Genomic DNA, 21,177 nt, shown 5'->3' with positions numbered 1-21,177 from the left:
CCTCTTCACTTGTTTTCTTTCCTCTCACCTTTTCCTCAGGTTGGCTCATTATTGCCAGCTCCGGGATGTTCAGACGCTGGCCATGCTCTGTAGTGTGTTCGAAGCCCAGTCTCGGCCTCAGGGGATACCAAACCCCTTTGGGCCTTTTCCCAACCGTTCTTCTAATCTTGTGGTGTCCCATAGTCGATATGTAAGTTTGTTGTTTTCTGGTTTTGTCTGATGTTTTCTTTTCTTTTTTTTTTTTTTGAGACAGAATCTCACTCTGTCACCCAGGCTGGAGTGCAATGGCACAATCTCAGCTCATTGCAGCCTCTGCCTCCTGGGTTCAAGCAATTCTCATGTCACAACTTCCTGTGTAGCTGGGATTACAGGTGCCCACCACCACTCCCAGTATATTTTTGTATTTTTAATAGAGATGAGGTTTCACCATGTTGGCCAGGCTGGTCTTGAACCCCTGACCTCAGGTGTTCTGCCTGCCTTGGCCTCCCAAAGTGCTTGGATTGCAGGCATGAGCCGCCACACCCAGCCTGATGTTTTCTTCATGTGAACTGTCATGGGGAACGGTGTTCTCATGCTAGTCCTGTTGGTTCTTCTCTTCCCATCTGCAGCCTAGCTTTACCTCTTCTGGTTCCTGCTCCAGTATGTCAGACCCAGGGCTCAACACGGGCAGCTGGAACATAGGTTTGTATGGAAACATCTTAGCCCACGCTGGATTTTGTAGTTCTCTGATAGCTGTGTGTATGTAACCTTTAGTTGATGCTTATTCTTATTTTTTCTTGTTTCTCATTTCTCTTCACATTTACTGTGATGGGGTACTCTTGCTGGGGGCCTGGCTTTGCGTGTGGAACAGGCCACTTGCTGCACGTCTTTGTACCTTGCTGTGTTGCTTGTTATCTTGTAACCTTGAGAAACTGACAGTGGGAACCACTGTTCACCCCAAAACCTGACCCTTAACATTCTCCTTCTCATGCCCTTTCCATGATCCTCTGCCACCTGCCGCTTCCCATGACCGCTTTCAGTGTAGACAAATGCAGCTGGGCCTGAGTCCAGCTGATCTGAAAGCTGTTGGCTGAGTTGGTGTATTTGTGTTTTCTGGATTGAGATAAAAACAACAAAAAAACATTTTTTAGAATGATCTTAATTTTCCTGATTTCAAAAGTAGCACATGCCCAGCGAAGAAAAGCAGACAAAAAGTATTAGAGAAAATAGTAACTGTTGCTCTCCCACCTAGGAGTGTCATCCATTAACATTCTAGAACATTTTCATCCATTCTTTGTGTGCAGAAGTGTGGTTTTTCCATATATGTGATTTTGTGTTCTATTTTTAATTGTATCACGAGCATATATTGTTCAAAAAGTCTTTGTAAATAATGACTACATATTCTACTGTATCTCTGTGCCACCATTTGCTTTATTTATTTTTTGAGATGGAGGTTCGCTCTTGTTGCCCAGGCTGCAGTGCAATGGCATGATCTCAGCTCACTGCAACATCTGCCTCTTGGGTTCAAGCGATTCTCCTGCCTCAGCCTCCCCAGTAGCTGGGATTACAGATGCCCACCACAACGCCCAACTAATTTTTGTTATTTTTAGTAGAGATGGGATTTTGCCATGTTGACCAGGCTGGTCTCGAACTCTTGTCCTTAGGTGATCCACCCGCCTTGGCCTCCCAAACTGTTGAGGTTACAGGTGTGAGCCACTGTGCCTGGCCTGATTTATTTTTTAATTTTTAGTTTTTTGAGATGGAGTCTCACTCTGTTGCCCATGCTGGAGTGCAATGTTGTGATCTTGGCTCACTATACCCTCTGCCTCCCAGGTTCAAGTGATCCTCCTACCTCAGCCTCCTTAGTAGCTGGGATTACAGACACGTGCCAGTATGCCTGGCTAATTTTTGTTTTTCTTTTTCTTGAAAGTAGAGACGTGGTTTCACCTGACCTGAGGTGATCTGCCCACCTCAGCCTCCCAAAGTGCTGGATTCCAGATATGAGCCACTGTGCCCAGCCCATCATTTGCCTTAGCATCAGTGTGTACTTAGCTATCATGTTCTCTTAGTAATAAATACTTGGGCAAAAAGGTAAGGGTAGGAAAGAGTTCTGTTTAGTTATATTTCTCAGAATATTCAGCCTTGCTTGCTTTTCTTCTGGGAAATCCACTGGCTACATGCCATCTTATGAGACTCTTCAGACATTTTCCATGCCTTGTCTGATTGCCATCTTCCCTTCCCATTCGATTTTCTTCAGCAGGAAGAGAGGCAGAGCACTTGTCTTCCCCTTGGGGAGAATCCTCACCAGAAGAGCTCCGCTTTGGGAGTCTGACCTACAGTGATCCCCGTGAGCGAGAACGTGATCAGCATGATAAAAATAAAAGGTAAACACCTTCCCAGGTGAGAGCTGCAATGCCAGGACTCCAACTCTTTTTTTTTTTTTTTTAATGAGACAGAGTCTTACTCTTGCGCCAGGTTGGAGTGCAGTGGCGCGATCTTGGCCCACTGCAACCTCCGCCTCCCAGGGTCAAGTCATTCTTCTGCCTCAGCATCCTGAGTAGCTGGCATTATAGGCACGTACCACCATGACCAGCTAATTTTTTGTATTTTTAGTAGATACAGGGTTTCGCCATGTTGCCCAGGCTGGTCTCAAACTCCTGACCTGAAGTGATCCACCCAGCTGGGCCTCCCAAAGTTCTGGGAGTGACAGGTATGAGCCACTGAGTGTGGCCAGGACTCCTGCTTTAAGAAGGGTATATTAAATACCATTTAGTATCAAGGCTGTTTTTTCTTTCTTTCTTTCTTTTTTTTTTTTTTTTTTTTTGAGACAGAGTTTTGCTCTTATTGCCCAGGCTGCAGTGCAGTGACGCGAGCTTAGCTCATCGCAACCTCCACCTCCCGGGGTTCAAGCCATTCTCCTGCCTCAGCCTCCTGAGTAGCTGGGATTACAGGTGTGTGCTACCACACCCAACTAATTTTGTATTTTTAATAGAGATGGGGTTTCTCCATGTTGGTCAGGCTGGTTTCGAACTCCTGAACTCAGGTGATCTGCCAGCCTTGGCCTTCCAAAGTGCTGGGATTATAGGCATGAGCCATTGCACCTGGCCCTGTTTTTTCTTAAGGTAACTGACAGGAAATCTATTTACCTTTATTCAGGCTCCTGGACCCTGCCAACGCCCAGCAATTTGATGACTTTAAAAAATGCTATGGGGAAATCTTGTACCGTTGGGGTCTGAGAGAGAAGCGCGCTGAAGTGCTGAAGTTTGTCTCCTGTCCTCCTGACCCTCACAAAGGGATTGGTGAGTGTGAATTTCTCTCTCTTCCTGTCACTGTCTGAAAGATCCTGTCATTTAATTTGTCCACAACGTCAGACTTGGAATGAAGTTTCAGCTTCTCATTTCTAAGCAGAAATTTCTGAGGCATTTTGAATCTGTTCCAAGGTTTCATTTCATCACAGGATGAAATTCTCTACTGCAGTAGAAGAAGTTTATATACAGTACTACAACATGGATCAGAGGGATGGCTTGTTCTTCATTTATTCCTTGATATGTCCAGCTCCTCTTAGGCACAGTGCCCACACATTCCTTCCCCCGACCCACAGAGCTTATAGCTGAGTGGGGGGGGTTATGAAATAATTTCAAATTGTGAAATAAGCAAACAAAAATGATGTGGGGGCAGGGAGAACAGGGAGGAGAATCTTAGAAGAGGAATTGATGTGTGTTGGGAAGGCCTCCAAGGAGCTGAGGTCTGAAGGTTTAAAGGAACCATGGAGCCATCGGTGCAGTGGTGAAAAGAACGTCCCAGGCTGAGGGGGCAGGCCCTGGAGAAATGACTGTCATCGTGAACAGGTGAGAAAGCAGCACGGTGTGGCCGGAGTACAGTGGGAGAGAAGAGTGGCATCAGATTAGAGTGTAGAATACTTAGGGTTGTGTCAGGCAGGGACTTGTAAGTTGTGGTAAAGAATTTGCATTCGGCTGGGCATGGTGACTCATGCCTGTAATCCCAGCACTTTGGGAGACCAAGGCAGACAGATCACTTGAGGCCAGGGGTTTGAGACCAGCCTGGCCAACATGGTAAAATCCTGTCTCTACTAAAAATACAAAAATCAGCCAGGTGTGATGGTGCATGCATGTAATCCAAGCTTCTTGGGAGGCTGACACAGGAGAATTGCTCGGGAGGTGGAGGTTGCACTGAGCCGAGATCGCACCATTGCATTCCAGCCTGGGCGACAGAGCGAGACTCTGCCTCAAAAAAAAAAAAAAAGAGTTCCAATTGTATCCTAAGTCCAATGGTAAGCTCACAAGGGCATAAGAAATAAGCAACGTGCTTTGGGTTATGTTTGTTTAAGAGGGTCACTTTGGCCTTCCTATGAGGAAAGGATGGGAGGAGGGCAGGGCAGAAGCAGGAAGCCCATTCAGAGACATTGCAGCTGTCAGAGGCAGACAACCTGGTCTGAGGGTGGCATCGCTGCAGCTGGGGAGAGATGATGGATGGGTTATATTTTAGAGCTAGACTCAGTATAACTTGCTTATAACTTGGATGTGGGTTCAGGAAGAGAGATGATAATTGGACGATTTCTAGATTTCCAGCATGAGCAACTGGGTCAGTGGCAGTGCCAGCTTCCCAAATGGAAAAGACTGGAAGAACGCTCTGGGCTTATTTTGGGATCATCAGTGATGTGTGTGAGATAGCAGACTGGAGAAGTCGCCTAGGCAGTTGGATGTGAGTTGGGTTCTCAGAGGAGAGACTGGGGCTAGAACCGAGAATTTGGGGATCCCCAGAATGTAGATGGCATTAGCTGTGGGAATGGGTGTGTTGACCTTGGAGCTGGGGCTGGGAAGGAAGAGCGCAGGGAGAGGCCACCCGCCCTGGGTCTTGAGAGAAAGCAACACTTGGAGCTTGAGTCCTAGAGGAAGAACCAGACAGAGAGAGTTAGAATGAGACCTCAGTGAGTGTTGAGGAAAAGCAAGACTCGTGAAAGAATCTGAGCCTAGAGAGGTGTTTTACAGGATGAAATAGAAGGCTGTCAAAGGTAGCCAACTAAACATACCTTGACTTCCTCTTCTCCAGGACCCCACCAAAATGTCTGTACAGAGCTCTTCTGAAAAACCTAACTGTACAAGCAGTAATGTTGGCAATAAAATTTGGGATCTGGGGAGCAGATAGCTTAGTGGCAGCTGATCTTGTAGGGCCTGGTAAAGCTGAACCCTGAACTGTACCCAGAAGCACAGAACATACTGCAGAGCCCTCACATGGCTCAGGGACGCTGGACGCGGCTTGGCAGTGAGAGTAAAAGCAGGGCTGCTGTTTAATTGTCCTTGTAGGATCCCCAGATTCCTACTCCTAGTTTGCAGAGCAGCTTATTATTCTTCCTCTACCCTAGAAGTTTATTCTCTAGAGAAGGTAAACACGTTTCCAGTTTGAAAGGGCCCACCAAGCACCTGACGTAATGAATGAAAAAAACATTTACAGAGAAGACCCTAGAAGCTTCCAGAGCAGAAACACAGGTCACATTCAAAGGATGAGGAATATGATTGTACTGGAAATCAAATGACAAGGTGGCAGTGCCTTCAGCATTCTCAAGAAGATGGTTTCAAATTAGCCAGATGTGGTGGCGGGCACCTGTAATCCTAGCTACTCGGAAGGCTGAGCTGCAAGAATCACCTGAACCCGGAGGCAGAGGTTGTAGTGAGCCGAGATCGTGCCATTGTACTCCAGCCTGGGCAACAGAGCGAGACTGTCTCAAAAAAAAAAAAAAAAAGATGGCTTTTAACTGAGAATTCTGTATTTGAAATTATGAATTAAGTGTGAAAGTAAACCTTAGCCCCTCTTAGAAGGAGGAACGGTTTCCAACTAGGTAATGAGGGAGTCAAAATGCTGGTGAAGGGAGATCTCTATGACAGACTGAGAGAGACCAGTGCAGATTGGGGCTTCAGGAGCCTTGGCTCCAAGAGACGAAAACAGAAAATACGTAGTGGATTCAGTGTTCCATGTGTTTGTAGAAAATTCATGTATTTGAGGGAGAGTTTGGTGATGAATTATTATTTTTTTGTTTCTTTTTTTTTTGAGATGGAGTCTTGCTCTGACCCAGGCTGGAGTGCAGTGGTATAATCTCAGCTCACTACAGCCCCTGCCTCCTGGTTCAAGCAATTCCCTGTAGCTGGTACTACAGGCGTGTGCCACCACACCCAGATGCTTTTTGTATTTTAGTAAGGATGGGGTTTCACCATGTTGGCCAGGATGCTCTCAACCTCCTGACCTTGTGATCTGCCCACCTCAGCCTCCCAAAGTGCTGGGATTACAGGCGTGAGCCACTGTGCTCAGCCTATTTTTTTTATTTCTTAAATTTATTTTTTATTTTTAGTTTTTTGAGACAGGGTCTCGCTCTGTCACCCAGGTGGGAGTGGAGAGGCGTGTTGTCGGCTCACTGTAAACTCCACCTCCCTGAGCTCAGGTGATCCTCCTGCCTCAGCCTCCTGAGTAGTTGGGACCACAGGTGTGTGCCACCATGCCCAGCTAATTTTTGTATTTTTAGTAGAGACAGGGTTTTGCCTTGATGTCCAGGCTGATCTCAAACTCCTGGCCTCAAGTGATCTTCCTGCCTTCGTTTGCTAGTGTGCTGGGATTACAGATGTGAGACATCATGCCTGGTAGTTTCAAGAAACATACTAGAGTAATATGTCAGTTTAGGTAGTGACTATCAAGGATTATTTTAATATGGATTATGTTGGCATATGTACTTGAAGAAATGTAAAGGCCCAAAATGCTATTTGGGCAATATATTTTTTCATTTTCAGATCATCTAAATGCTTGAAAGTATCTCAGGAAAAGATTAATGATGGCCTGGAGCAATTTGTCTTTTAAAAATTAGTTTTCAGGAAAACATATGAATCATGGAGATATTGAGCTGATGAATCAACCCATCAATCAGCTAAACCCTAATTGACATCTGCTGTTAGGAAGTGTCATGGTGGATTCTGTGGGATGTACAAAGAAATATGAAGTGTGGTTTGGGGGGTTCAAGATGTCTGTAGTATAGGCAGAGAGTCTGAAACATAAGCTCAGGAAGACCTGATGATAGTCAAGGATGAATAACGTATCCTAATTCCAATAAAACCAGTGTCACAGATTTATAAAGCGGGCAGGATTGTGAAAGATGGACTCACAGACAAAAGCAGTAAAAAGTATTTTCTTTTCTTTTGAGACCAGGCTTTGCTCTTGTTGTCCAGGCTGGAGTGCAATGGTACGATCTTGGCATGCCGCAACCTCTGCCTCCTGGGTTCAAGCGATTCTCCTGCCTCAGCCTCCCAAGTAGCCGGGATTATAGGCATGCACCACAACACCTGGCTAATTTTGTATTTTTAGAAGAGATGGGGTTTCTCCATGTTGGTCAGGCTGGTCTTGAACTCTTGACCTCAGGTGATCTGCCCTCCTCGACCTCCCATAGTGCTGGGATTACAGGTGTGAGCCACCACGTCCGGCCTCTCTTTTTATTTATTTATTTATTTTTTTGAGATGGAGTCGTGCTCTGTCACCCAAGCTGCAGTACAATGGCACAGTCTCAGGTCACTGCAGCCTCTGCCTTCCAGGTTCAAGTGATTCTCCTGCCTCAGCCTCCCAAGTTGCCGGAATTACAGGCATGTACCACCACACCTGGCTAATTTTGTATTTTTAGTAGAGATGGGGTTTCTCCATGTTGGTCAGGCTGGTCTTGAACTCTTTTTTTTTTTTCTTGGCGGGGAGGAAGTGGGGAGGGAGGGAAGAAGGACGGTAGGGAGGAAGGAAGGGATGAAGGAAGGAAGGAAGGGAGGAAGCGGGGAGGGAGGGAGGGAGGGAAGGGAAGGAAGGAAATCAAGCAATGAGAGAAACATTGCCGACCTGGATCTAGAGGTTTACAAGTTGATTTCTTTTTTTTTGAGAGAAGGAAAGAAAAAAAAATAAGTAAAGGAGAGGAAGAAACAGGAAGAGAGAGAGGGAGAGTAAATGGAAATATTGCTTTATTTTGAAAAAAATTGAGTATTAATAATGGCCAATCAATGTTTCATTTAAACTTATGGGTAGGTGTGATGTGGTATTGACAAGAATGTATATTTTGTGTATTTGAAGTGGAGAGCTCTATGAATATTTATTAAGTTTACTTGTTCTGGATCTGAGTTCGAGTCCTTGATATCCTTATTAATTTTCTGTCTCATTGAATCTAAGTCTCGTATCTGGGTGTTAGGATCGTTAGCTCTTGTTGTTGCATTGATCCTTTTACCACTATATCTTTGTTGCTTTAAAATCTATTTTCTCCGATACGAGATTTGCAATTCCTGCTTTTTATTTATTTATTATTTATTTTTGCTCTCCATTTGGTTGGTAAATCTTTCTCCATCCCTTTGTTTTGAGTCTTTGTGTATCCTTGCATGTGAAACAGGTCTGGATGTAAAATGCCATTGGGTTTTGGCTGTGCCTTTTGATTGGGGGATTTAGTCAATTTAAATTTAGGGTTACTGCCATTTGATGTTGACTGGCTGTTTTATCCATTCGTTGGTGTAAATTCTTCTTTATGTTGGTGCTCTTTACTTTTTCGTGTATTTTTAGAAAGGCTAATACTGGTTGTTCCTTTTTGTGTGTAATGCTTCTTTCAGAAGCTCTTGTAAAGCAGGCCTGGTGGTAATAAAATCTCCGAGTTCTTGCTTGTTCATAAAAGATTTTATTTTTCCTTCAGTTGTGAAGCTTAGTTTGGCTAGATATGAAATTCTGGGCTGAAGGTTCTGTTTTTTGAGAATGTTGAATATTGGCCCCCACTCTCTTCTGGCTTGTAGAGTTTCTGCTGAGAGATCTGCTGTAAGTCTGATAAGCTTGCCTTTGTGGGTAACATGACCTTTCTCTCTGGCTGCCCTTAGTATTTTCTCCTTCGTTTCAACCCTGGTGAATCTAACGATTATGTGCCTTGGGGTTGCTCTTCTTGAGGAATATCTTTGTGGTGTTCTCTGTATTACCTGGGGTTGAATTTTGACCTGCTTTGCTAGTTTAGGAAAATTTTCCTGAATAATATCCTGAAGGGTATTTTCCAGCTTGGATTCATTCTCTCTGTCGCATTCAGGTACACCTATCAAACGTAAATTTGGTCTTTTCACATAGTCCCACATTTCTTGGAGACGTTGCTCATTCCTTTTTATCCTTTTTTCTCTAATCTTTTCTTCACGTTTTATTTCATTAAGTTGGACTTTGACCTCTGATATCCCTTCTTCTGCTTGAACAATTCGAGTGTTTAAACCTGTGCATACTTCTCGGAGTTCCTGTATTGTATTCTTTAGTTCCATTAATTCACTCATACTCCGCTCTAAGTTGTCTATTCTCAATAGGAGTTCATCAAACCTTTTTTCAAAGTTCCTAGTTTCTTTACGTTGGGCTACAACATGGTCTTTTAACTCACCGAAGTTTCTTATTATCCATTCCTTGAAGAGTGATTCTGTCATCAGGATGCGCTCATTCTCCATCAAGCCTTGTTCCATTGTTGATGTGGAACTGTGATCATCTTTAGAGGGAGAGGCGTTCTGACTTTGAGTATTCTCAGCTTTTTTACGCTGGTTTCTTCCCGTCATTGTAAATTTATCCTCCTGTCTCTTTGAATTTACCAACTTTCAGATTAGGTCTCTTGAGTGGACGTCCAGGTTGTTAGTTCCCAGGGCCAGAGCAGCGGTGTTAAAACTGATGGTGCTTTTCTGCCCAGGATTCTCCTGTCTGGCTTCCTTCTTGTGTCCGTAGTAGGCGACTCTGCCTTCCCCGGGCTCCAAACCTCGGTCAGAAGGGGAACCAGTCCCGTTTACTCTGCGCCGAGCGCTGCCGCGCCGAGGTGCCATCACAGCCGCTGCCGGGCTCTGGTGTCCTGCTGGGGACCCGTGTGGGTCCTCCGATCCTGTTTACTCTGCTCCGAGAGCTGCCTTGCCGAGGTGCCGGCGGAACCGCTGCACCGGCCACGAGGGTCGCGCTGGCCACCCGTGTGTTTCCTCCACTGGGGGATCTCCTGCTCCGTGAGCGACCAGAATTTGTCTGAAAGTGTGGCGTCCTCTAGTTCTCCGCGCCTTCCCTGAGAGCTGCAATCCCGGGATGTTAGCGATCGGCCATCTTGGATCGTTTCCTGTCTTGAACTCTTGACCTCAGGTGATCTGCCGTCCTCAACCTCCCAAAGTGCTGGAATTGCAGGTGTGAGCCACCATGCCCGGCCTCTCTTTTTATTTATTTACTTTTTTTGAGATGGAGTCTTGCCCTGTCACCCAAGCTGGAGTACAATGGCACAGTCGCAGGTCACTGCAGCCTCTGCCTCCCAGGTTCAAGTGATTCTCCTGCCTCAGCCTCCTGAGTAGCTGGGATTATAGGCATGAGCCACCACACCTGCCTAATTTTTGTATTTTTAGTAGAGATGGGGTTTCACCATGTTGACCTGGCTGGTCTTGAACTCCTGACCTCATGATCCACCCATCTGGGCCTCCTAGAGTGCTAAGATTACAGGCGTGACTCCCTGCACCCTGCCAAGAAATATTTTCATTGGCAAAGTTTTACAAGGTAGTCCTGACTTTGGAGGAACTGGGCTGCTTCAGTACAGGACATAGCAGGTATTGAAGGAAAAGTTCAGCCTGGGTGTGGCTGCACATACCTATAATCCCAACACTTTGGGAGACTGAGTCAGGCAGATTGCTGGAGTCTAGGAATTTGAGACAAGCCTGGGCAACATGGTGAAACTATGTCTCTTAAAAATTTTTAAAAAGAAAACTACCCCAAGGCTGCCAAGGGCAACGTCTTCTCTTTGTGATGGAAAGGCAGCAGTTTCCTCTGCGCCAATCTTGTCTGCAAGGGTCATCCCATATCCAGACTTCAGCATAGCATATTTGAGGGATAATGTTAGTTTCATTGGGATTAAATATTTATTGATGGAGTTCACCGTTTCCTTCGTTTTGTGGGGATACTGCTAGATAGAGTATTCCTTTAGAGAGAGTCTCAGGATATGAGATGATTTTTGTTTGTTTTTGTTTCTGATTGTGGCATGCGATGTGCTTGGTCTTGCTGGTGGCAGAGCAGAGTAATTACTTTCCCAGTCTCCCCATGGGGCGAACTTCATCCCTAGAGTACACATCTGCTCACCTAAATTTTGTTTAGTGGTTTTCTGGTTCAGTATATTAATTTAACGTCTTATTTGGCCAGTTTTATTTACTTTTGTGTAATAGGTGATGTTGATTAGTACACAAAACTTGTGTGGTTAACAAACTAGAGCCGTATGACCTTCCAGCTTTGGAGTTTGCTTCCTCCTGGAAGTTTTGAAAAGCCTTGGGATCATACTTTGTTCTGTGTATTGGGAGCATTTTTTTGGTCTTTATTGGTTTGTCTGTTAGGACCCAAGAATGATTCATTTTACCTCTGTCAAGTTTCACCTGCAAAACCTATCCTGCAGTGCTGTGCCTCTTACCTGTGATCCCCAGGGTTGTTCTAGCCTGTCAGGAAATGACATCTGTACTTTGTGCAAGGTTGGGATTCCCTAAGGCAACGAAGTTTCCTGGCAGGCCTCGTAGGCTTCATGTCCACATAGGAAGCCATTTTTAAATAATGGCTTATCATCCCTAATTTAAATGAGATTTGAATCTAAATGTGACATTTTGGGTATGACCTTGGCTGGGTAAATTTGATCTATCCATGTATTTCCTGATAAGGAGGAAGGCAGCTTCTTTTATTTTTAAAATTTTTATAAAATAGAGACAGAGTCTCACTGTATTGTCCATTCTGGTCTCAAATTTTTGGCTTCAAGTGATCCTTCCACCTTGGCCTCCCACAGTGCTGGCATTAGAAGCCTGAGCCACCATACCCAGCCCCAGCAGATTCTCACTGAACCTGTATAAATATTTTGTCAGGAAAAGAAAAGGCACTTTGTATGGCACTAACCCATTGTTCTGAGCACTTTTGCAGATGAGGTTAATCAGCATATAATATCTCCTACGGAATTATTGTTCTTAAGTTTCCCTGCTGATTTGGTATCTTACAGGGATTTTTTTGGGATTTTGTTTCCTCCTGAAGGTAATTGGAACAAGATACAATTTAAAGAGTGTTTCATTTCAGTGTCTATAACGTGTTAAACTGAGGGGTAGAGATGGGGCAGGAAAGAAGAAAATGTGTTCTCCTTTCTGGTAGAAAATAGACCATTAGCCAGAATTAAAATTTTCCATCAGTTGTATTCAGTCCCTGCTAAGTAATTCTTACTCTAATTTTCTTGGATTCTCTATCCATCTACTTTCACTAAAGTCATCTGCTTCTGAACGAGAAAGTCCTAGAAATCTTGATCCATTCCATAGTCTGACAGGTGTCTCCTGGTGGTAATGGTGTCCGCTTATTTGTTTCGCTTGTTTGTTTTTTGAGGCAGGGTCTCACTGTGTCACCCATGCTACAGTGCAGTGGCATGATCACAGCTCACTACACCTTGACCTGCTGAGCTCAAGCAATCCTACCTCAGTCTCCTAAGTAGCTGGGACCACAGGCGTACACCATCATGCCCAGCTAATTTTTTTTAATGTTTTTGTAGAGATGGGGTCTTGCCACATTGCCCAGGCTGGTCTCAAACTCCTGGGCTCAAGCAATTCACCCACCTCAGCCTCCCAGACACTGGGATTACAGGTGTGAGAAACTGCTCCTGGCTGGAAAGCTGGTATTGAGGAATCTTTCCAGTAATCACAATAGTGAAACGTACCTTAAATAGTGTCTAAAGAGGCTTTATTTTGACATGTCTACTATAAGTTTCTGTTTCTGACCTATAGTTTATAGCAGGTGACTTTAGGCCAGTGTGACACAAAAACAGATACCGGCACTTGGAATAAAGCTCAATGGCTCAGACTGGTTGATAACAATATCATATGGAGCGGAAACAGCACGTGACCATTTCCTCAGGATTCAGTTAGTGATACCCCAACACTCAAATATTTTGGACACTGAGAATATCGACAAATCTCCAGGCTCTTTTAATTCATCCCGTAAAATGTTTGTTAAGATTATTGTTAAACGAGAGGAGTACTATATTTTATTTTATATTTATTTATTTATTTAAAGACAAGGTCTTGCTCTGTCACCCAGGCTAGAGTGCAGTGGGTGATCTTGGCTCACTGTAACCTCTGCCTCCCGGATTCAAGCAGTTCTCCTACCTCAGCCTTCCAGGGATCATAGGTGTGCGCCAACACACTTGGCTAGTTTTTGTGTTTTTAGTAGAGACGGTTTTGCCATGTTGGTCAGGCTGGTCTCAAACACCTGGCCTCAGGTGATCCACCCACCTTGGCCTCCCAAAGTGCTAAGATTACAGATGAGAGCCGCAGCACCTGGCTGAATACTGTATTTTCATTTTAAACATAAAACCAGTTTAAAAAATGTATTTGTCAAAAGATATGCCAGTCTTTGTAATAGATATGAGTATCCAGCTATCGATCTTGAAAGAAGTTGCTAAAAAATTCCTATTAATAATCTTGTATACAATTCCCTAGGGAGATTGAACTTCCCTATTTGATTTCTCATATTGTGGATTTAATAAATACAAGTGCTGTAATGATAATGCTAAACTAATTAAAAGCATAGAGAATACGAGACATTCCCAATCATGTCTGGCTTCCCTCCTTCCTGTAGTGAGGGAACAAGTCTGTAGCGTTGGCCATTTGTCATCTGGGGAGTTCCACAGGTAGCTGAGATGTATAGAAAACAGTGAGAGCTTTATTATTCCAAATTTGGGAAAAGGCAGTTTGAGAAAGAGTTAGAGGTGATTTGATATAAGCATAAGTTATTAGGTGTATAAAGACAAGACATGGTAACATACTTGGTTCAGAATAATGATATTTAAAATAAACACAGTAGCAAATAATTGAGAACCCTAGACTTTTCAGAAGTAGACTTTTGTTTACTGGGATTCAAAAGCATCACAAAAAGCACCAAAAATTAACCAGCTCTCAAGTGATGTTTTGGTGCGGTAAGGAACCTGTCTTACCCAGGTACGGAATTACATCTGACATTTTCTTTATCACAAAGCAGTTTTCTTTGGAATTATTGATTTTTTCCTCTTATAGTGTATATATTGTTTTACTTTGTTTGAAAATGTTAAGATACCTTTGTGTGTGTGTGTGTGTGTGTGTGTGTATTGAGATATACACAAAACCAGCACATTTAAATCTTTTCACTTTAAAATAGACTAAACTTTATCAGCACATTCAGGAAGACAATACCCATACCACATTGATTGATCACGTTAATAAAACTGGAACATTTCTCTTGATGAACTAACAGCACACATCAATTATCTTGAATACAGATTCATACTTGCAAATGGTATCGCTTTGCAATTTGTATGTAGTATAGCCCCAGCCTCACAGAGTCATTCTTCTTCCCTCAGAGACCCAGAGAAAACCTGAAACCATTAGTGACCGGCACTACGAGTGGATTGTCAGGGAAGTTCCAAAGGCAGTCTGATGGGAGACACCCTGCCAGCTCTGTTTTTGGGAACACATCCCTCATCTCTTCATGCCCCTAAAGTGGTGAGAGGAAGCAGCACCAGCAAGGCCCACGGGTGTCTGCAGGTCCTTCTCAGCCTGTTAATCTTCTGAGCCATTCCTCTCTGTATACCGGGAAGAGGCATGGGAGAATATCTTGGTGTTTTTGTGTTTTCTGGCTTTGTGAATTTCATCTCCTTAGAAATTGTCCAGATCCCCCAAAGATTATTCACTATTTAACGAAAGGAAATATGAGTTCAGGGTCTTCAAGTTAATAAGGAGCTTGGAAACTATATTTAATCTGATTCACTGTGGAGAAACACAATTATCAATGATATTATGAGATGATATTTTAATAATTTTACCCAGATAGATATGGAGAATAATGCTGTGTACAGTCATATCAAATACCAAAGAACAAACCCTTTTAGACATTACAATTAAATTTACCTGAACACCCAATATTTACCTTCTCATAATGTTAAATGTTGGCCAGTAAAACCAGTAACGAAAATTTGAGAGTTTTCAACTAATTAGGCTTTTCATGAGAACATAACCAAAGTTTGTATATATTATAAAAAATTATGTTTAGAGGGAGAAGACATAGATAGCTATTTTTTAAATTGAAGTTATCAAACCAGTCTGATTTGTCTCAGAATTTGCCTTAATTGAGACTATCATATAATATGCCCTTAGTTACCACATAAGAGTTTTTAATTGATGTATTTTTCTGATCACCAGTTGTCATTCAACAGAGCAGCCAGTTCTGCTGGAAGAAAGGACCCTTCCTTCATTGTAAGAAGGAGGTTGGGCGATGCATGGTGTAAACATGAAGGGAAGTAAGAGAAGAGGCCGGCAGGGGCGGGAGAAGGGGTAGAAAAGGCGTGAGGGGAGAGTTAGCAGAACGTGGCGGAGGCCTGAAGTCATCATCTCAGGGACAGAAGGGAAACACAGGGTCTGCACAGGGCTGCGTGTTGTGTCCATCAGTGATCGTGTGCATGAAGTGAGATGCATTTCTTGACTGTGGTCATTTCTCCAGGGTCACTCAGCCTCTTGTGGGCAGGCTTGGAGTGGGCAGGTGACACAGTTCATCTGGGATAGAGGTTTTGCCAGGTGGTACAGGAGATGGGCAAAGGAATTGAAGGCATTTGCCAAATAAGTGATTATAAAGTGAGTCCATGTAATTCAGGTTGGCCAAAGAGCACAGCAGCTAGAAAGGGGCAGATGGACCAAAGTGGGGGTAGTGGCAGTGGGTTAGGGCTGAGGGCAAAGACCTGAATGGCCAGGTGGGCACAGGGTTAGTGGCGTGGACTTGGGACACTCAAGGATTGTGCTAAGAACTGGGGTGGGCCAGGTGTGGTGGCTCACACCTGTAATCCCAGCACTTTGGGAGGCCGAGAGGGTGGGCGGATAACAGGTCAGGAGATTGAGATCATCCTGTCCAACTTGGTGAAACCCCGTCTCTACTAAAAATAGAAAAATTAGCTGGGTAGAGTGGCGCATGCCTGTAGTCCCAGCTACTCGGGAAGCTGAGGCACGAGAATCACTTGAACCCAAGAGGCGGAGGTTGCAGTGAGCTGAGATCGCGGCACTGCACTCCAGCATAGCAACACAGCGAGACTCCGTCTCAAAAAAAAAAAAAAGAACTGGGGTAGAGAGAAAATTGAGAGCCAAGAGCAAGTCTTCAGTGAATGGGGGCATGTTTCCAGAATGTCTGCAGGTGACAGAGAGAAAAAGGAGAAAGGCTCGTGAAGCTGCATGACATGGGCTTCCCGCAGAAGGGTCATGGTCGGAAGCAGCAATGGGGCCCAGTCCCCACCCACCTGCTCCTGCAGTCAGAGGACTTAAGGAAGAAATGGCCTTTCTTCCAGAGGCCAGCAGAGGCAGCAGGGATTTAGTTAGAATCAGGTGATGAGGGGACTCTTGCCAGCAGAGTAGACAGAGCACGTTTCACTCTGGGTAGCCCAGTGGGGGACCAGTCCTTGCCCAGCAGTGGAGCGGCATCATGGTATCCTGATTTGGACCAGTGGCGAGTGGGCAGTACTAAGCATTGGCTGGGTAAAATCAGTCTGCCCTCTGCTGAAGCATTAGTACCGAGTCATTCAGTTCTTTCAACTGATGTCTGCTCAGCACCTCCTGTGTGCCAGGCCCCTAGCAGCCGTGGGGATGGGAAGACACATCAGATGCAGCTGCCCTCCGCTGTGGGGCACTGGGTTTCCACAAGGGGCCCCTGAAAAAATACAGTACTCAGCCAGGTGCAGTGGCTCCGAAGGAGTTCTGCTGTTTTAAAAAACAAAACAAAACAGAATATGGCCTGGGCGAGGTGGCTCACGCCTGTTATTCCAGCACTTTGGGAGGCTGAGGCAGGTGGATCACCTGAGGTCAGGAGTTTGAGACCAGCCTGGCCAACATGGCGAAACTCCACCTCTACTAAAAATACAAAAATTAGCCAGGTCTGGTGGCAGGCGCTTGTAATTCCAGCTATTCGGGAGGCTGAGGCAGGAAACTCACTTGAACCCAGGTGGTGAAGGTTGCAGCCAGCCGAGATTGCACCATTGTAGTCCAGCCTGGCCGACAAGAGTGAAACTCTGTCTCAAAAAGAAAAAACAAACAAACAAAAAAAATAAGAAAATGAAAACCATTGGTCTAAGAGAATCTGCTAGAGTCTTAAGAGGAAGATCTCATTCTTCCCAACAAGGCCCACTTTCCTTTTTCAGAACTAAACCCATGCTGCCTCTTGTTTTTGCCTGTCCCTGCCCATTTCCAGAGTTTGGCGTGTACTGCAGCCACTGCCGGAGCGAGGTCCGTGGCACACAGTGTGCCATCTGCAAAGGCTTCACGTTCCAGTGTGCCATCTGCCACGTGGCTGTGCGCGGATCGTCCAATTTCTGCCTGACCTGCGGACACGGTGGCCACACCAGCCACATGATGGAGTGGTTTCGGACCCAGGAGGTGTGTCCCACTGGGTGTGGGTGCCACTGCCTGCTTGAAAGCACATTCTGACCCTACAGACCATGGATGTTGTCTGAAATCCCAGAGGACCCATAAATGCCAGTGACAAGCTGTCTGCCAGGGGCAAGGCTCCAGAACCAGGGTTCATCCCCAGTGAGATGGGAGCCCGGTTCCCCAGGATGTGCAGCGTCAGCTCTTGGCAGGCCTCTGCCTTCTCTTCTGTTTGCTGCCTGGCGTGGATGTCAGTGTGGGAAGATGAGGGCGGACGTGGGCAGAAGCGCAGAGCTGTGCTTTGTGTGTCGTCTGTCGGCTCAGCTACCAAGATGGAAGTTTTCATGGAGAAAAGCCCCTGGTTCCAGGGCTGATGTTCCCCTTCAAGGTGTTAGCCTTAAAACACCAAACGGCGTTCTCCTGATGCCAATGTGGAGACCAGAGTCAGATGGAAAAAAGGTCTCCTGAGCCCAAGGACAGTGGGTAGGAATTTAACCAGCAAGTGTGCCTAAGGCATCCTGGCTTTAGAACCTGGTACATTTACTGAGCTGATGGACCGTGGCCTTCTAAAATATACTTCAGTTGTAAGTATGCGGTATACCGAGCGATTCTTAAGATATAGTTTTTGTTTATTGTTTCTCCTCCACCTGCTATTCCTTGGCTAATAAAATTCTAGTAATTATTTGAAAAAAAAGAGAAAGTTAAACAACATTTTGGTGAATCATTTTTTACCTACTTCTGATTGAAGGTAGCTATTTTGAATAGGACCAAAGTCAGTGCTCTGATTTTTAAAGGAAATGCTCATTTACTTTTGTCATCTGACAGGAGAAAATAGAATTTGACATTTAAGGTTCTTCCCGGCCCCTAGCGTCTTCTTACTTCTTCTAGCAAAAGGAGGACGAGATTGCTGTGCAGCCTGGATAGCAGAGTCTCCCTCGGGTGGGCGCTGTGGCTCACGCCTGTAATCCCAGCGCTTTGGGAGGCAAAGGTGGGAGGATCACTTGAGCTCAGGAGTTCAAGACCACCCTGGACAACGTAAAGAGACCCCATCTCTGCCAAAAATTAGAAAATAGGTTAGGTGTGGTGGCTCATGCCTATAATCCCTGCACTTTGGGAGGCTGAGATGGGAGGCTCACCTGAGGTCAGGAGTTCGAGACCAGCCTGGGCAACATAAGGAGACCCCCATCTCTACAAAAAATTTAAAAAACAGGCTGGGCGTGGTTGTGGACACCTGTAATCCCAGGTGCTTTGGAGGATGAAGCAGGAGAATGAGATGTTTTTCATGTTTTAGTTTATTATTGGAGAAACATTGGCTCTCACAGCCGAAAAAATTTAATAATGGGTGTTAAGAAATTTCAAGTTTAAAATATTACATAATGTCTTCCTTCAAGATGGAAATTCCTTTTGAATTTCCAAGTTACCAAAACAAAAGTCTAACATCTTAAAAATATTCACGTTTGGAAACACATTGGTTGTCTGGCTCTAGGCTGTATCTGATATCCTCTCTGCCGCAGAATAGATGATTACCCTCTGCCTGAGTCTTTGTTTGGTTGGTTGGTTTTAAATGCAATACAAGGCCAAGTGAGGTGGCTCACACCTGTAATCCCAGCGCTTTGGGAGGCCAAGGCAGGTGGATCACCTGAGGTCAGAAGTTCGAGACCAGCCTGGCCAACATAGCGAAACACTGTCTTTACTAAAAATACAAAAAGTTTCCCGGCTTGGTGGTGGATGCCTGTAATCCCAGCTACTCGGGAGGCTGAGGCAGGAGAATTGCTTAAACCTGGAGGTAGAGGTTGCAGTGAGCCGAGTCATGCCACTGCATTCCAGCCTGGGCGACAAATCAACTTAGTCTCAAAAAATATATATGAATAAAAGCAATACAAGCTATGTTTCTTAGTGGAGCATGTGCTGGGGCTGATTGACAAGGCTGGGGAGGAGGATGGGAGCCAATGCAGGAGCTTAGAGGCCTGTACGCTGCCCCAAGGTGGTTAGGCTTTTCTGTAAACCTGGGTTCTCAGTCTTCCTGTGCTCTAATCCGCCTCCTTCCTCACACTCACCTCCAGGCCTCTTAAGATCCACCTGTGCTTGCTTGAGCCCCTTTGCCAATGGTCCCCTGGAGCCCCGCCAGCCACCGGCCTGTCTGGGGCAGCACTGGGATGTGGTCCCCATTATTGCCGCGAGCCCCCTTCCTTCATTGCATGGGAAGAGCATCCCCACAGGGCACACCCGTGTCCAGAGTGTGTGGGGATCTCCCCGAGTGCAGCAGGCAGTCCTCCAGCAAACACTGACTCATTCAACGCAATCCTCATGCCCTCTACCTGGAGATGGTGTCAGATCCCCCAGGTGGAGGGCTTAGTCCCACAAGGCTGCCCCCACTTCAGACACCAGTCTCAAGTCCCAGGTTGTGACCTGTGCTTCTGACCTACCGGCTATAAATTGGGGGTTCCAATGATACCTGTCTCAGGTTTCACTAGGAGATGCGCAGAATTCAGGGAAATACTTTACTTGCATCTATCTATCTACCTACCTACCTACCTACCTATCTCTCTCTATCTATCTATCTACCTACCTACCTCTCTATCTATCTATCTATCTAAATGGGGTTTCACTGTTTGCCCCGGCTGGTCTTGAACTCGTGGGCTCTAGCATTCCTCCTGACTCAGCCTCCCAAAGTACTGGGATTACAGGCATGAACCACTGCACCTCGCTACTCATGTTTTATGAAGGGGCTTACAAAGGATACAGGTGGGTAGCCAGACTGAAGAGATATATTGGACAGTCACATGGTTGGTTCCCCTGGCATCCAGCTCCCATCCTGAGGCTATCCAGGAGCCCACCAAGAGCCCACTCACTAGAACAAAAGCTGTTTCGCTCACCTACAAAATCCCAAGGGATTTAGGAGCTTTATGTCCGACGCTCCTGTCACTCAGGAGATCACAAAGGTCGTAGGAGCTCTGTGTTAGGAACCAGATCAAAGACTAAATCTCAGAACAAAAGATTCTCCTAGAAGCCCTATTGCTCAGGAAATCCACAGGGTTGAGGTACTCTATGTCGGGAACCAGGGCAGAGACCGGATATACATTTCTTTTTAAATCACAGGATCACACCCAGAAAAGGAAAGCAGTGTCTCAACTCACACTCAGGTCTATCTGACCCACATAATTTTAAGAAAAGATTTTTCTATCTTGATTGTTTTTTCTAATTCTGGAAGCACTTTAAATATTGTTACTATCTTGTCCTGTCTGCCTCGTGTCCATGTGATTTCCGTAAGTAGGGCTTACTTTTATTTTCACAAATCAGAAAAACACAGACACAAGGCAAAAAGAGGTGAAAGCCATCTCCTTATGAAGGAGGTCTGGGGAGTCTCAGCACTGCTGCCCAGGGAGATGAAGCAGCCAGAGTTAAGGAAACGCCTGGGAGGCTGGGCATGGCGGCTCACGCCTGTAATCCTAGCACTTTCGGAGGCTGAAGTGGGCAGACCCCATCTCTATATTTTAAAAAAATATATTCAAAAAAAGGGAAAAAAGCATAGGAGCTTATATGTGAGGGCAAGTCTTTCTACCCACAGGAAGACAAGACAAAGGAAACAACAAGAAACGGGAAACAAACAGAAAACACAGACTAGAACGTGGATTTGTAATAACCCCAAACTGAAACTCTCTTAGATGACCTTCTGCAGGCAAATGGTTAAACTCTAGCGCCTCTGCCCTGTGGAATGCTATTCAGCCCAGAAATGAAGCTGAGTTGTGGTCTAGGGCATGTC

The 21,177-nt window shown here is 45.2% G+C and overlaps 1 protein-coding gene across 22 annotated transcripts in view; it reads left to right on the top strand.

Annotated features, from left to right (window-relative positions):
- WDR59 (WD repeat domain 59) overlaps positions 1-18,108 on the top strand; it is a 118,727-nt gene extending 100,619 nt beyond the window's left edge. For 14 of the 22 annotated variants that reach the window (XM_078357757.1, XM_078357755.1, XM_078357753.1 and 11 more), the window contains 5 exons: positions 40-190; positions 609-681; positions 2,237-2,363; positions 3,136-3,278; positions 17,239-18,108. In XM_078357757.1, coding sequence (XP_078213883.1) covers positions 40-190; positions 609-681; positions 2,237-2,363; positions 3,136-3,278; positions 17,239-17,474 — 730 coding nt within the window. In that variant the 3' untranslated portion in view covers positions 17,475-18,108. The remainder of the gene's footprint in view (positions 1-39; positions 191-608; positions 682-2,236; positions 2,364-3,135; positions 3,279-17,238) is intronic. The other 8 variants (XM_078357758.1, XM_078357754.1, XM_078357747.1 and 5 more) reach the window with 1 other exon arrangement.
- The last annotated feature ends 3,069 nt before the right edge of the window (positions 18,109-21,177 follow it).

The sequence above is a fragment of the Callithrix jacchus genome, chromosome 20 (genome assembly GCF_049354715.1).
Source record: "Callithrix jacchus isolate 240 chromosome 20, calJac240_pri, whole genome shotgun sequence".
In the NCBI taxonomy this organism is placed as follows: Eukaryota; Metazoa; Chordata; class Mammalia; order Primates; family Cebidae; genus Callithrix; species Callithrix jacchus.
The sequence above is the reverse complement of the archived record's forward strand: the minus strand, read 5'-3'. Positions and strand labels throughout refer to the sequence as shown.